At 40.1% G+C, this 12,314-nt stretch overlaps 1 protein-coding gene across 1 annotated transcript in view; it reads left to right on the top strand.

Moving 5' to 3' along the window:
- The window catches only part of SNRNP40 (small nuclear ribonucleoprotein U5 subunit 40), a 33,577-nt gene extending 21,527 nt beyond the window's left edge, over positions 1 to 12,050 (top strand). Inside the window, exons 6-10 of the mRNA XM_043909537.1 lie at positions 2,913 to 3,033; positions 5,395 to 5,477; positions 6,576 to 6,637; positions 10,910 to 11,013; positions 11,541 to 12,050. Of these exons, the coding sequence (XP_043765472.1) occupies positions 2,913 to 3,033; positions 5,395 to 5,477; positions 6,576 to 6,637; positions 10,910 to 11,013; positions 11,541 to 11,590 (420 nt within the window). The 3' untranslated portion in view covers positions 11,591 to 12,050. The remainder of the gene's footprint in view (positions 1 to 2,912; positions 3,034 to 5,394; positions 5,478 to 6,575; positions 6,638 to 10,909; positions 11,014 to 11,540) is intronic.
- The last annotated feature ends 264 nt before the right edge of the window (positions 12,051 to 12,314 follow it).

Genomic DNA, 12,314 nt, shown 5'->3' with positions numbered 1-12,314 from the left:
GTAACTGTTCTTGGACCCAGAAAGACTCTTAATAGTACTCAGGCCCTCATAAGTTTCTTTTAAAAATGCAAAAGAGAGGCTCCTTTTCCATCAGAAATAGACTCAGAAAATGTCAAACCTGAAAGGGACTTTAGACATCTCATCATCTCTCTTATTGTACAGATGACTAAAGCAAAACCCTAAAAGGTTAAATGATTTAGCCAAGATCAAATAGTCTGTGGTAGAGCCAGGACTCTCCAGAGGGCCTGTAGTCTTACAGCTCTATCATATTGCTTCTACTCAATTAACAAGTATCCTTTAAGCAGTCAGGGGCTTACCATCTTGAGCTTGCTTGACAGATCCCTGCACCGCCTTGCTGTGTTAGGGAGTACTCCTGAAGAGCCTGGTTTCTGTTAGCTTCTCAGTCTCTCAGAGAGCACTGCCTATTCTGGGAAAGGAGGAACAAATAGGGAATGGTAGCCCCTCTTAAAATCTGGAGTGAGCAAATTCTGATTATAGTTGTGAACAAATAACACAGTTCCTGTTGGGCTCTTGAGATTTTCTTCCTAGGTATAGGATTGTGGAGTCAGAGGAAAATGAATAAAAGAAGAACTTGTGCTTCTACTTGGTGGCTTGAAGATCTGGTTGGCATTTCTTATAATCTTGAGCTCTAGTCAGAATGGGAAGTCAGCTGGTGATTTCTTTTATTTTTTTAATGTAGTCCCATCTCTGTTCTCATCCTTTCCAATTATTTGGGCCAGAAGGCTCTTTCTAGAATCTAACCAACTCATTCCACTACTCTACCCTTCTGTGGCTCCCCAGTGAGGGAGGTAAAATCCAAGCCATTCATTCAAAACCTTTCGTGAGCTGCCCTTTGCCTGCCCATCAACTCAGGCATTGTCTGCTTCCTCTCTGCCCGTTTCCCCGCAACCCAGCAATTTTTTCATGTCGCTCTGCTTTCATGCATCATCTTTGCCTGGGAATAACCTTCTACTTTGTCTAAATAAAGAAGTACTTCTTGGGAATTCCCTGGCAGTCCACTGGTAAGGATTCTATGCTCTCACTGCCAAGGACGGGTTCAGTCCCTGATCGGGGATCTAAGATTCCACAAACTGCGTGGCTTGGCAATAAATCAGTAAATTCTTTTTCCATTCCCTGCTCAAGTGCTTTATTCTTTGTGAAACCTTCCCTTTCTCAGTCCTATCCATGTACCATGGCAACATTAATCCCTCTGCCCTCTTGGCTGTTGCCCCTTGTGCAGGCCTCTCCTCACTTGTTTAGCTCCTTGAGAACAGGAACAACATTTGTTTTATCTCCAAAAGTGCCTGCCACAATTACTGAACAGCTGATTAGGACATCTGCAAAATATTTTGCTTAAATTACTGCCCTACTCACTCTTCCTCTGGCAAATCCCAGATACATTTTGGGTATACAAAACAACGTGTGCAGGCCCCAGAGTGGAAAGTCTGGAAATAGCTCCCAAGTGCTGTGAAGGATGATGAATTTCATTCTCCTAAAGAGCTAAAGGTTTCAACAATGCCTTCTCTGAAGAGAGGGAACAACGGCTTGAACAAAAAACGTCAACCACTTCAAGCTTTCCTGATTATTGAGGCAGCAAACATCCTGACACAAAAATGATTGTGTATAAAGTATGTTGGGTTCCACACATGAATGAGTTATTGATGGGGAAAGTGGAGTTGTCTGCCGTCTGTATTGCTTTGACAAACTCATTTCTAGATGAGGAAAGTGCCTTGCTTAAAGGGACAGGGGAATATTTAAGTTAGAAAAACTATGTGGCAATATTAAATCAAATTTGGATGAAATTTTGTATAATAACAGTGACCTTAACAGAATTGCTGTTCTTTTTCCATATGACATTCCAGACTATTTCTATTGCCTTTAATGTATTTCTTTTATGTAATTATAAATAACTGTTTTATATTTTCCTTATTTGCTTAATAATAGTTTATTTATAAACATTTTTACATTCAATCTTCAGAGTGTTTTTAGGATTTGCTTAATAATAGCAACCAATTAGAGGGCCTGCTGTGTACCAGGCATTCTATCTGTAATCCTCACAAAAGCCCTAAGAAGTAAATGTTATCCCTATCTAACAGACCAGAAACAGGCTCAGAAGGGTTAGTGGCCCAATAATATAATACATAAGTCTTTAAGTTGCAGTGACTGGTTCAGTCTGGCCCTAAATCCTCACTCACTCCACTCTGCTCTTCAAACTCTAGCATGAGAGCTCTTAGTGTTACAGTGTGTTTATGAGCCATAACTTAATAAACTATTTATTTTTTTCTGTTTGACATTAGGTTATTTTCAGCTGAACTGTTTCTCTTACCTTTGCTAACCAGAAAACCATGAACTTACAGTTTATTTTTCTTTTAATAAATATGCTTTTCCATTGTATGTTTGTGAGTATATGTATTATGACACTAAATGAACATTTTTAAACCTCTGTTTTTGCATATTACTGTTATGTATGTTTTACATGCAATCAAAATGCCTTTTTCAAATGAAGTCATTTAACTGTTTTTATATAGTTGTTTGAAATAGTTTATTTCTAGTTGCAAAGAATCATAGATTGTATTTTAAAAGCTACTTTGTTTTTTTTAATTCCTAGTACATTTTGTTATGAATTGAAAATAACCTCTTTAAATCCTCTTATATTTTGTTAAACTTAATATTTGACATTCATTAGTTTATATTTTTCTAGCCAAACTTAGTAACTTTAACTCTGTTTTTAGAAAGACAAGAGTTTTTCCTTCTTTGATAGAAATTCTGTATTTTGTGGTAAAGTAGTGCTTGGCCTAGAGGCAAATTAAGAAGGGATACCAATTTTCCCAGGCAGTTGACTCTTTAATAACTCCATTTCTTTGCTGTTCACTGTTTGATTTCTGGGAGTGTCACGTTGTTTTGTTTTGTAGGTCTGGGACCTGCGCCAAAATAAGCTGACCTACACAATGAGAGGTCATGCAGATTCAGTGACTGGCCTGAGTTTAAGTTCTGAAGGCTCTTACCTCTTGTCCAATGCAATGGACAATACAGGTAACTTTGGAAAGGAAAGCTCTCCACATCAGTCTCTGTAGACCCTAAATAAAATGGGCATTAGGTGCTGGGAATATGTGCTGGGGTAAAAGAGAGTCCAAGGAAAGAGCCCAGGATGGCTTGCAGGTAGGTGTCCACCAGGGCAATTAGGAAAACAAGTTGTAAAGAAAACGCTTTAGAAGAAATGGTCAAGAAGCCAGGATGAAAGTCCCAAATCTTCCATCTAATCCCTGAGCATCTTTACACATAGCATTTGTTCTTTCTGGGCATCAGTTTCTATACTGATGATGTAAGAGAATTAGATTTTACTTTTCAAGCCCATGTCAGTTCTGGTATGCTATGAATCCACGGCTGTGGATTCAAGCATTGCACAAAAAACTCATAGAGATTAGTTTATTGAGAAAGATGGATGAAGATCCATCCAAGGCAGTTCTCTAGCATTTTCAGAGAGTACCAAGCTCAGATGATCAAAAACCTATTGATATCTCAGTTGTACTTTTTCTGCCAGTCTGTCTTCCCTCCCTACTCCAAAAGCATTGATGTGACGAGAGGTCCTCATTAAAACACCTCAATATTCTGGATTTACACTGACACACTTGTCCTTTCTTCACTTGTTTTTGAGTTGTTGGGTGGGAGGATGTGTTTTCCATAGCAGAAAAGGAAAATGACATCTTGGATTATATGCTTAATATTTTTTGGAAATGCCTCTCTGGTATACTAAAATGTTTTCACTAACATTTTGTAATGAAAACTGCCTAACACCCAAAGTGAAGTGGAAGTCGCTCAGTCATGTCCAACTCTGCAACCCCATGGACTGTACAGTCCGTGGAATTCTCTAGTCCAGAAAGCTGGAGTAGGTAACCTTTCCTTTCTCTATGGAATCTTCCCAACCCAGGGAGTGAACCCAGGTCTCCCACACTGCAGGCAGATTCTTTACCAGCTGAGCCACAAGGGAAGCCCAAGAATACTGGAGGGGGTAGCCTATCCCTTCTCCAGGGGATCTTCCCAACCCAGGATCCCCTGCTTTGCAGGCAGATTCTTTTCCAACTGAGCTATCACGGAAGCCTAGCACTCAACGGTTGCTCAATAAATATTTGCTGAATGAATGAACTTCCTTGCCTTCTGGCTGTATTCTCATCTGAATAGCAAACTTTCATGTGTAGTTTTGCCTTTTTATGCCTATTTGACTTCAAGGATTGTTGGCTTTTTTCCCATACTCAAGTAAAATGACATCACTCAAATTTCACTGTACATTTAGCTTTAGTTAACAGCAGCTGTGGCCACTGCTTACTGTGGGTATTTGTATCCTACTTCATTAGATTTTCAATTGTCTAATTCTAGCATTGTTTGTTATAAGGAAAGGGAAAGAAAGAAAGAAAGTGAAGTCACTCAGTCGTATCCGACTCTTTGTGACCCCATGGACTGTAGCCTACCAGGCTCCTCCGTCCATGGGATTTTCCAGGCAAGAATACTGGAGTGGGTTGCCATTTCCTTCTCCAAGGGATCTTTCCGACCCAGGGATCAAACCTGGGTCTCCCGCCTTGTAGGCAGACGCTTTACCATCTGGGCCACCAGGGAAGTCACTATAAGGAAAGGTGAGATTCCCTAAATGGTTATTAAAATAAAAACAAGAATTTCTCGTTATAGGTATATAATAAAAATTACAAATTCTTTTTGTTTATTATTTATCGCTGCCAGTCTTAAAGCCCTTTCATGTATTATCTTATTTGACCTTTAAAATATTCTTATTTTTTAAAAAAAGAGCAAGTGGCATTCTCATTTTACAAAGGCACCCAAAGCACAGAGAATCTCACTATTTTCCTGATATTTTCCCCATATATATATAGCAGAGCTAGAATTGGATTCAAAGTTCACTTTTTCTATATTGGCCTTGTTTACAATTAAACTGTCAGATTTTCCTGTGAGCATCATTGGAAAAGTTTAGTCCTGAGTTTGATTTTTATAGATTGATTGTCACAGTAGTCAGTGGTATTTAGATTGTCATGTTGAAATTTTGCTAGATGTGACTCAGGATTGGCAGAGGAATCATTTGCAAAATGTTTTGTTGAAATCAGTATCACACTCAACTACTTTCTGTTGCAAATCCCCAGCAGTGTGTTTGACATTTTCCTTTCCTGCCTTCTCAGTTTTCCTCTGTGTCTTTAGTCCCTGTTAATGGAACTTGGATGCATTTCATTCCCATTAGAAAAAGAAAAAAGGCTTATCAAGTAGCATTGTACCATGTTGGTCTTTTTCCACCCAGGAAATAGCATCTGTCATTGACATGATACTGATTTCAGCTGGGTTCTCAGGTATCCCACTGTCTGATAAGTGTTTTGTTTTGTTTGTTTGAATTTGCAGTGCGGGTCTGGGATGTCCGGCCATTTGCACCCAAAGAGCGATGTGTAAAGATATTTCAAGGAAATGTGCACAACTTTGAAAAGGTGAGTGCTGCATAGTAGAGGAATTTTACTGTCCATTTGACTGAAAGAAACATTTAAGATGATGATAAGGATATAGAGAGCAATAACGCTACTGAGAAAGAGCAGAATTCCAGTAACACTTTTGTCCATCAAAACTGCTCTTGCCGGAAATAAAACTGACAGCAACATAGGCAAGAAGGCAATCACATAGGCAGATAATGATGGAGTCCTCAAATTTAGGACTTCCCACTTCAACAGGATGCTTCTCTCTTCTTAATTTTTTGGGAACTTTGACTCTCACAGGTCATTGTTCCATATGGAACTCAGACTCCCATGGCTGCTACCCAGATGACCTCCCTCACCCTCCCAGTGACCAGGTATTAAAGTCCTGAGATACATTCCTTCCCTCAGTAAGAACCACAGGCCAAGCTCTGAGAGACTGAAAATTTTCCTAAACTCTCAGATGAGCTCTTCAAAGCAGCTTTTCCTCCAGACAGTTTGTTAATATAGACTAATGTTTTCCTTTTGAGAACCCATTAAGGTTCAGTTTCACTGAATCTTTTATTTGATTTAAAAATCAAAAAATTTTATTTAAAGATAAATCAAATTTTATCTTTTGTTAGAATTGATTTTATTTTTATTTTCCTTCAAGATAAGCAAAAAAATTAATGAGGATCCACGTAAATGAGCAAAAGAAGCCCCCATTTGTAGCAGAACAAAATTGAATAGCCAGGTCCACTGTTAATTTACTGTAAATTAAGCAGTTTCTCAGTTGGTTTTTATATGGTTTGAAATATATTAAAATCTGCTGTCTTGGGCCACATAGTATAAGACAATTGTTGATTAAAAGTCGCAGAGAATACTCCTCTCAAGAGGGGGAATTCTCTAGCAGTCCGGTGGTTAAGACTCTGCACTTCCACTGAGGGGAGCACAGGTTCATTCCCTGGTCAAGGAACTAATATCCTGCAGGCCATGTAGCACAGCCCCCAAAAAACAGAAAACAAAAAACTGTACTTAAGAATTTAAAATCTCTTAGTGATGCTATAGCCTAATAAAGAGGGGTACATACATTTGGTACATTATTGTATTCATTGGATTCCTGCCTATTCATCATTACAGAATCTTCTGAGATGTTCTTGGTCACCTGATGGAAGCAAGATAGCAGCTGGCTCAGCTGACAGGTAAGGATTACTGGACGTGAGGTAAAGAATGATGTAGTTATGCAGGTATCTTCTCATGTTTAATACATTAAGTGCCAGAACTGAGCCAGAGCAGACATCGAGTTATAGCTGTACTCAGAGATGAAGCTGTACGTAGTGCATTCTGAAGGGTTTAGAGATCATGTGGACAAATACATCATTTCTACCCTCTTTGGATACATTTTAAACCTGGAAGATAAACAGGTTTTTTTTGGTTGTTAGATTGCCTTTGCCAGTGAAATAAAATTCAGACTCCTAATCTGGCTCCAGTTCCCTTCATGAGATTCTTCTGCCATGCTTCAGTTCATTCACATACATGTTGTGTTATTACTTACTCCTCCCCCACCATCAATCACCACAGTGCTTCACTCACATGGAACTTCTCCTATTCTTACATCCGTTCTGCCTCCTCCATTATCCAAACTCCTATATCTCCCTAGTAATCTACCTATATTGTATCTATAAACTTACCTGGCCCTCTCTCTCCCTTACCTGTTGGGCGTTACTAATTGCTCTTTTTCTGGGTTGTAGTAACATTACATACACCTAACCTTTATTAGCAGTTATTGCATCTTACAGTAAGACAAACATAGTGGGGCAACCCCTACTAAATTATTTGCTCCTAGAGATCAGGAGATGAATCTTACTCATCTCTGAATCCAGGGCAGTGCTTGACCTATTCTAAGCAATATTGCATGAATGAATTCCTAGCTCAAGGATGGTCAGATTTTGCCATGCATATCAGCTCAGCTCTTGGTAATAGCCGACTATGTTGCGGATGATTCAGAGCTGGGTCTGAGTTCAGTGGAAAAACTGTCAGGATTGCTTGGTGAGGGTGTGGCGGAATGTGGGCTAGATATTTTCCAACGACTGAGCGACTTCAATTTCACTTTTTACTTTCACACATTGGAGAAGGAAATGGCAACCCACTCCAGTGTTCTTGCCTGGAGAATCCCAGGGACGGGGGAGCCTGGTGGGCTGCCGTCTATGGGATCGCACAGAGTCGGACCCGACTGAAGTGACTCTGCAGCAAGCTGAATCAATTTAAACTGCCTGAGGAATTAAATGATGAATCAGAAACAGAGAAGGTAGAGAATTCTTCATTTGGTATGCCTACAGTGACCTTATTTGGGAGGGGGTCGGATGTTGAATAGGAATGTTCAAGTGCCCAGGCTTTTGGGACACAGTGTGGGATGGATGGTAAATAATGACGAAGCCCTGGGGACTTACCTGGAGGCCCAGTGGCTAAGACTCTGCTCCCAGTGCAGAAGCCCGGTGTTCAATCCCTGGACGGGGAACTGGGCCCCACATGCCGCAACTAAAGATCCCTCGTGTCACAACTAAAACCTGGCACAGCCAAATAAATAAGAATGACTATTTTATTTAAAAAAAAAAGAAAATGATGAGGCCCTCAGATGGCAGACTCCAGGTTTAGCTCCCATTGGAAAACGTTGTTAGCCCTCTTCTGCTTAACCCCATCTTTCTCCCAACTTAGAGATTTTCCTGCTACTCAACGAAAACAGGCATCATCCTATAAGCAGTAAGCCTTTCCCAGGCTAGCTTGGGCTTTCAGCATATTCCGGAGTTTTCTCCTACTTGGGGCTCTGGCACAACCCTAAAGAAGCCTCACTTTGATCTGTTCCACACCTGACTTGTGAACAATTCTAAATATACCCGGAGATTCCAGAATCCACTTTTTTTTCCTGGTGTGTTTAACGCCGGGGGAAAATGGGTAAATATTTGAGTATTTTATGGCAGGTGAAAGGACCCAGGTAAAACTGTGCCACATTGCTGGTTTGAGTCCTGGTGGTTTAGAGGGTGACCTTGAAGAGGGAATCTAAAGGATTTTCAGTTGCCAGGTTTCTAAAGAAGACCTTGAAAAACAGGCCCACGGCTCAGCAGTGTTACATTCTGACAGAGTAAGAACCATTCTAAGTATTTGTACATGATTTTCAGCAGAGATATATCTTTCCTATATGATTAAGCTTTTAAATGATATCTACCTATCTGTTCTGAGCAGTTTGTTTCTGACATTGGCTCTTTCTAGCTTTCAGTGTCCTCTCTCCCCTCTTTCCCTCCCCACTGTTCCTTTAAACCTTGCATGTGGAAGCATGGCTCTGGTCTAGGGAAAAGCCTGTCTGTCTACCTGCTGAGGGTTGGCCACATTTCACAGGCCACCTCACCAATTAGCCTCAAGTCAACAAGCACTCTGTTACATAAGGAGCCTGATTCCTGCTGAATGTTGCCATCCCAGAATAAGGAGAGGATAAGGCCCCTCTAAATTTAGTATCTAATTGGCAGCCATGGAAAGTGAGGCCTTAAAGTAAACCCTTGGAGATCTGGGCTTCTGCTGGCTTTTATGTGCCTGGATAATGTATCCTTCTCAGAAAACTGCTTTTCAGCTTGGCCTGAATTTGGCAAATTTCCCCTCCCTACTTGCAATTCACCTAGCTCCTCCTGTTCAGATTTGAAACCTTTGAAGAGTTCCTATCAAGGACTATGAAATGACTGGTCAGTCTTTGCTGTGAGTGATTATTCAGTGTATTGATTTCATGTGATTCTGTTTTGATAACAATTTATTCATCATAACAATAGCTATCATTAATTCTGTGTGCTGGGCACTTTACATACATTATTTCATTATTTCTCTCAACCAAACTGTGAGATCAGCATTGTCGCCATCATTTCTCCATCATTTGTCTAAGAAAAGAGACCCTCAGAGAAGTTAAATAAATGTCTAAAGGCTACGTAGCTATTAAATAGTTGAATTGAGACTTGAACCCAGAACTTAACACACTTTTTCACTATGCCACATCACCTTAGCTGGATTAATGAGGACAGTTAATGTGTGTGGCAAGAAAGACAGTGGGGGAAACCTGAGCATTAGAGCCAAGGAGTCTGTAGACAGACGGGGTTCCCTCTCTTCCACCTTGCATGGAGTTTTCATTTAGCTCCTGTGGAACCTAAACCTTGTGAGCTACACTGTAATTAAGAAGTTCTTTTCTTTTCTTTTTTCTTCATTTTAAACTAAAAATGTAATGTTCAGAACTAGGCATTTTATAGTCATGTACTGATGAGTGTACCCTTTTAGGTGTTGATTGAACAAAATAAATATGTGAATAATTGGTATAACCTGTTTGAAAATCATCAGCTTTTTAACTTTACCAGCAGATTTTCTTTGCATGGTCATGTGAAGATAATATCTATTTATTTTACCTTCAGCTTAAAATGACCCAAGCAAGGCTGATGGTCAAAGAAACTTCTTTTGGCAGGGGTAAAGGGAGTGAGAGGTGGCAAGGGACACAAGGCATTTGAAGATGGTGAGAGAAAGGAGAGTACTGGAATATATATTAAGAATGTTAATTTTAATTCTGCCACTGAGCCACTGATGAACTGTGTAACCTTGGAGAAGTCACTATACCTTAGTTTTCTTTTCTGTAGAATAAGTTTAGACTAGCTAATATCTGTTGGCCCTTTCCCATGCTAGAATTCAGTATTCTTTCTGCCCATGAGTTCAGTGTAAGATCTGGATCGAGTGTATATTTGGGTTTTGTTTATATAATGCAGAAATTTCCTGTCCCTTCTCTGGATTTTGTGATTTGAATACAATACTAAGAAGTTCAGGTCAATCTACAACCTGGTCTCCCAACCTGCCACGAGTTAGATTACTTTTAGGACATTCCTAGGTATATATGAAGTTAACTACCCACTAATTATATTCGGTGCTCTTTTTTATTTAAAATATTTATTTATGGCTGCATCGGGTCTTAGTTGCAGCCCTCGGGATCTTTCATTGTGGCATGTGGGCTTTCTAGTGGTGGCATGCAGGCTCAGTAGCAGCAGCATATGGGATCTTAGTTGCCTGACCAGGAATTGAGCCCATGGTCCCGGCATTGGACAGTGGATTCTTAACCACTGGACCACCAGGGAAGTCCCTGGGGGCCCTTTAAAGATTTCTGTGTGGGAGCTGTAAGAAGAACCATTTGTCTGTCTTCTCTGTGATCTTTCCTACTTTAGAAGCTTGTGTTGGAAAATGCTGATAATTTAGCTATTCCTGTTTCTCCACTCAGTTGCTCATGGGCAGGATCCATGCCTTGTTTGTAATCTATATTCCTAGTTTCTAAACATCAGAGCACAGTTCAATAAGTAGGGAGTGACTAAATAAAAGGTTGCTTCCACTCCGCTTAAAAACCATACTTCTTCCTTACCCTCAGTTCCAGGATGCCTTAGCCTTGCTCTTCATGATATTTGCAGGTTTGTCTACGTCTGGGATACCACAAGCAGGAGGATTTTGTATAAGCTACCGGGCCATGCTGGCTCCATCAATGAAGTGGCTTTCCACCCCGATGAACCCATCAGTAAGTCTGTCCTGACTGGGAGTTTACTTGCTTCAGGTCTATGATTCAGTGATATAGTTGGATAAAAGAATGATGTTTCTTAATGTTCAGATATAAACTGGAACTTACCTTTTATTGGCTAGCTAAGCTAAATAATGGGACTTGAATTGTTGAGAAAATATAACTTTTTCCAGGGCTGAGAATAAAAAGCAGAAGCATATTTACAAAATGACTGGCATAGACATTGATTCTTCTCTTCTAGAATGACTGAGGTCTTTTTCTTAAGGCTTGACTGACAAGGAAAATCAAGATTTAGACCCGGATAATGTATTTCCCATAGCATGGTCCACCCTCATGATTTTGAAAGAATTCAGATTGAAAAGCCAAGCTATAGTTTCCTGTGAATGGTGATTAGGAGGAGGGGAATTTAAGCTAAATCCAGTTGCTCTTTTATACCAAAATTGCCTCTTGACATAAGAGCCCTTAAACACCAAGTCTCCTTGAGCCTTCATTATTTCCAGTTATCTTCTCTGTTCTCTTCACCTCAGTTCTCTCAGCATCCAGTGACAAGAGACTATATATGGGGGAGATTCAGTGAAGATATGGAATGAAAACTCTACAAGACTACTTGACCCTGAGACCTCAGACAGCATAAGTGGCATCAAATGATGTCCAGGCCAGCATCCTCCCTTCAGATGAAGATCGTTAGCAGCAAGAAATGAGGAGGAGGTAGCCATGTTCCAAACCACCAGTGTCCCAGTTCACCAGGATGACTAAGGCAAGCTTCCAGTGGCCTCCTAAAACCACCTGCCAGATTTCAGGGATTGTTTGATTTTTTTCCTCTTTTTTTTTTTTTAAATAAGGTTTCTTCAAAAGGACAGACATTGGTTGGTTCATCATTTCCTGTTTGCTAATCCAGGCTGAAGACAGGGAATGTGACTGAAATGTATTTGTCGGGTTTTTTTTTTTTTTAAGTTCAATAACTTGTATGATATTTTCTTTCTTTGTTTCTCTGACTCATTTTGTATTAAAAGCCAACTAGATGTCTTTTTACAGGAGCCATGTGGATTGAATTTATTGCTGTCTTTTCTCTGAGGCTTGATCACTGTAAATCTGAGAGCATGGTGTGACCAGGGGATACCTACAACCCACTTAAATTTCCAAGAAGCTGAACATGGTCTGTGTCTACACTGCCAAAAGCACTTTTCTGAACAGCAATCAGCAGTCCCTACCCTCAGATTTCCTGAAGTGGGCAGATTTGCAGCATTCTCAGCCGGTAGCAATAGCATTGGCTAGAATAGCTCAATTCAAAAGGAATATGA

The sequence above is a fragment of the Cervus elaphus genome, chromosome 8, assembly GCF_910594005.1.
Source record: "Cervus elaphus chromosome 8, mCerEla1.1, whole genome shotgun sequence".
Classification (NCBI taxonomy): Eukaryota; Metazoa; Chordata; class Mammalia; order Artiodactyla; family Cervidae; genus Cervus; species Cervus elaphus.
Note: the sequence above shows the minus strand (reverse complement) of the source record. Positions and strands in the feature narration are given on the sequence as shown.